The sequence below is a fragment of the Berghia stephanieae genome, chromosome 1, assembly GCF_034508935.2.
Source record: "Berghia stephanieae isolate SIO BIC M18660-M18661 chromosome 1, UCSD_Bste_1.3, whole genome shotgun sequence".
Lineage (NCBI taxonomy): Eukaryota > Metazoa > Mollusca > Gastropoda > Nudibranchia > Aeolidiidae > Berghia > Berghia stephanieae.
The window spans coordinates 68864317-68866816 of record NC_088360.1 but is presented as its reverse complement, the minus strand read 5'-3'; the positions used below and the strand labels follow the sequence as shown (position 1 = coordinate 68866816).

Sequence of the window (2500 nt, the reverse complement as noted above, 5' to 3'; positions counted from 1 at the left end):
ATCACCTTTATTTATATCTAGTTTACTCGACATAATATCGCTCTTAGACCTCTCACATGATAGTGGTGTGTTCAACCCAGTCACCAGACAACACCCAACACTTCTTCTTCTTCTTCTAAGTTCCATGCCTGGTCCAGGCTTCGGATACTGCATGAATTATCTCTCTCCATTCCTCCCTGTCTCTTGCTTTTTCAAACAGCTCTTGGATTGTTAGGTTGGTGAAGCCCTTCAGTTGGTCTATGAGTGTTTTTCTTTGTCTCCCCCGGGCGCGTTTTCCAGGTATTTTTCCACAACTTACCAGGTATTCATTCTTATCTTTTCTTACTATGTGTCCGAAAAAGGATAGTTGTCGATCCGCTATTAAGGGCATTAGTTTCCTTTGTTGGTATGTTTGTTTTAGCACTTCTTCGTTCGTTTTGTGTGCAGTATACGATATTCTCTGCATCCTTCTCAAACACCACATTTCAAAAGCTTCAATGTTCTTTTGTGTTTCTGCATTTGTAGTCCAGCTTTCGCATCCGTATAACAAGATTGGCCACATGTAGCATTTCAAGACTCGAATCTAATCCCGAACGACATCTGTTTGTTTTTCAAAATGTTTCCGAGGTCCATGAAGGCCTGTTTGGCTTGAGTTATTCTTGCTCGTATGTCTCGGTTACATCTTCCACCTGTTGTCACTATTGAACCTAGGTATTTAAAACTTTCTACGTTGGTAAGTTGCTTGAATCGTTATATTGCAGGTGTTGTTGTTTTCGGGGTTTTTCTGTATTACCATGCATTCCGTTTTGGTGATATTCACTTCCATTCCCTTGGCTTCACTATCTACTACCACTTTGTCAACAATCTTTTGAAGTTGGATTTCTGATGTTGCAACGAGTACCGTATCGTCTGCGTATCTTATATTATTTATGTTGTGACCTCCTACTTTTATTCCCTCCATATTAGTTATGCCCCTCATGATTGTTTCTTGGTATCGATTAAACAGGTCTGGTGAGGCAACACACCCTTGACGGACTCCTTTCTTAATAGGAATGGAATTTCCTGTAGAGTTTCCGATTTTGATAGATGCCTGATGGCTGTCGTATAATGTTTGCATGAGTCTGAGGTCTTTCTCATCAGCGCCAATGGAGTGCAGTTGTTTTAGTATTTCTTCGTGGCGTACTCTATCAAAAGCTTTTTTGTAGTCGACAAAACAGAGGTATAGTGGGGTCTGAACCTGTATAGCTCTTTCACTTAAAACACGGAGGAGGTATATTGCGTTCCTTGTCCCTCTGTCAGGTTGGAATCCATATTGTTCTTCTGCGATTTCGGGGTTAATCTTATTCCTTAGCCTGTTGATAATTATACGCAACAGTATTTTGTTGATGTGGCTTATTAAACTTATAGTTCTAAAATTTTCGCATCTGACTGCACCTGCTTTCTTTGGTATTGCTATGAAAATAGAGTTACAGAGATCTTCTGGAATTTTCCCAGTGTTGTATATATTGTTGAATAATATGTGAAGTTCATCAATTGCTAGATCTCCTAGGCTTTTTAATACCTCTACAGATATTTCATCAGGGCCTGTTGCTTTACCATCCCTCATTCGTTCCATGGCATGTTCAATTTCACTTTTGGTGATTTTTGGTCCGCTTAATGGTTCTTTGAATTTCAGTGGTGGTTCATTTCTATTTGGATCATTGTACAGTTCGCCTATGTATTCTACCCATCGGCTTTCTATATGTTGTTCTTCAAATAGCAGTTCCCCTTGTTTGTTCTGGATACAACTTCCTGCTGCTTTGCTTTTCCTTTTCCCTGATAGTTCTGTTATTCTTTGGTGAGCTTGTTGGGGGTTGGGTTTGTATTCTCTTTCGATTTCGCAGCATTTCCAGTCTAGATAGTTCTCATGTGCCTCGATGCATTTGGATTTAATGTGGTTGTTCAATGTTTGGTATTCTGCAGACCCTCTGTTGCATTTTCGTCTTTCTTCAAATAGGTTTAGAATTTCATTTGTCATCCATTCCTTTTTGCTGTTTATTTGAGCTATTGGTAAATGCTTTTCTGCAGTTGCTTTGACACACTTTTGGAATATATCAAATTGTTTTTCATATTTTTCGTTATCAGGTTCACTTTGGCTTTGTATCATGAGTGCACTTTCAAATTCTTCTCTCATTTTTGTTTGTATGCCATTGTCTTTGCATAACCTGTAATCCCTCTTTATTCTACCAGCTGTTCTCTGAATAGCTTTAAACTTTACCCAACACTATATCATCAATAAAATGAATTCTACCTACCTGTGTGTTGACATGAATGATTGGTTTTTCGTGTTGCCATTTCCATCCTGAGTATCCAAAATGACTGACTCCGAGGCCAGGGCCTCCTCCAGCAATTGACTAACCACTTCCTGCGACTTGGAGTCGCCGCCACCTGGGGGATTGATAAATATGGTAAATTGTAAGTGGTGGTGGTGATGATAGTTATTGATGACAATGCTGCTGCTGGTGGTGATGATGATGATGAT

General features: G+C 39.5%; 1 protein-coding gene across 1 annotated transcript in view; it reads right to left on the bottom strand.

Annotated features, from left to right (window-relative positions):
- LOC144980333 (TBC1 domain family member 2B-like) overlaps window positions 1-2500 on the bottom strand; it is a 59821-nt gene that overhangs the window by 19091 nt on the left and 38230 nt on the right. The window contains exon 10 of the mRNA XM_078927998.1: window positions 2274-2406. Within this exon, the coding sequence (XP_078784124.1) occupies window positions 2274-2406 (133 nt within the window). The remainder of the gene's footprint in view (window positions 1-2273; window positions 2407-2500) is intronic.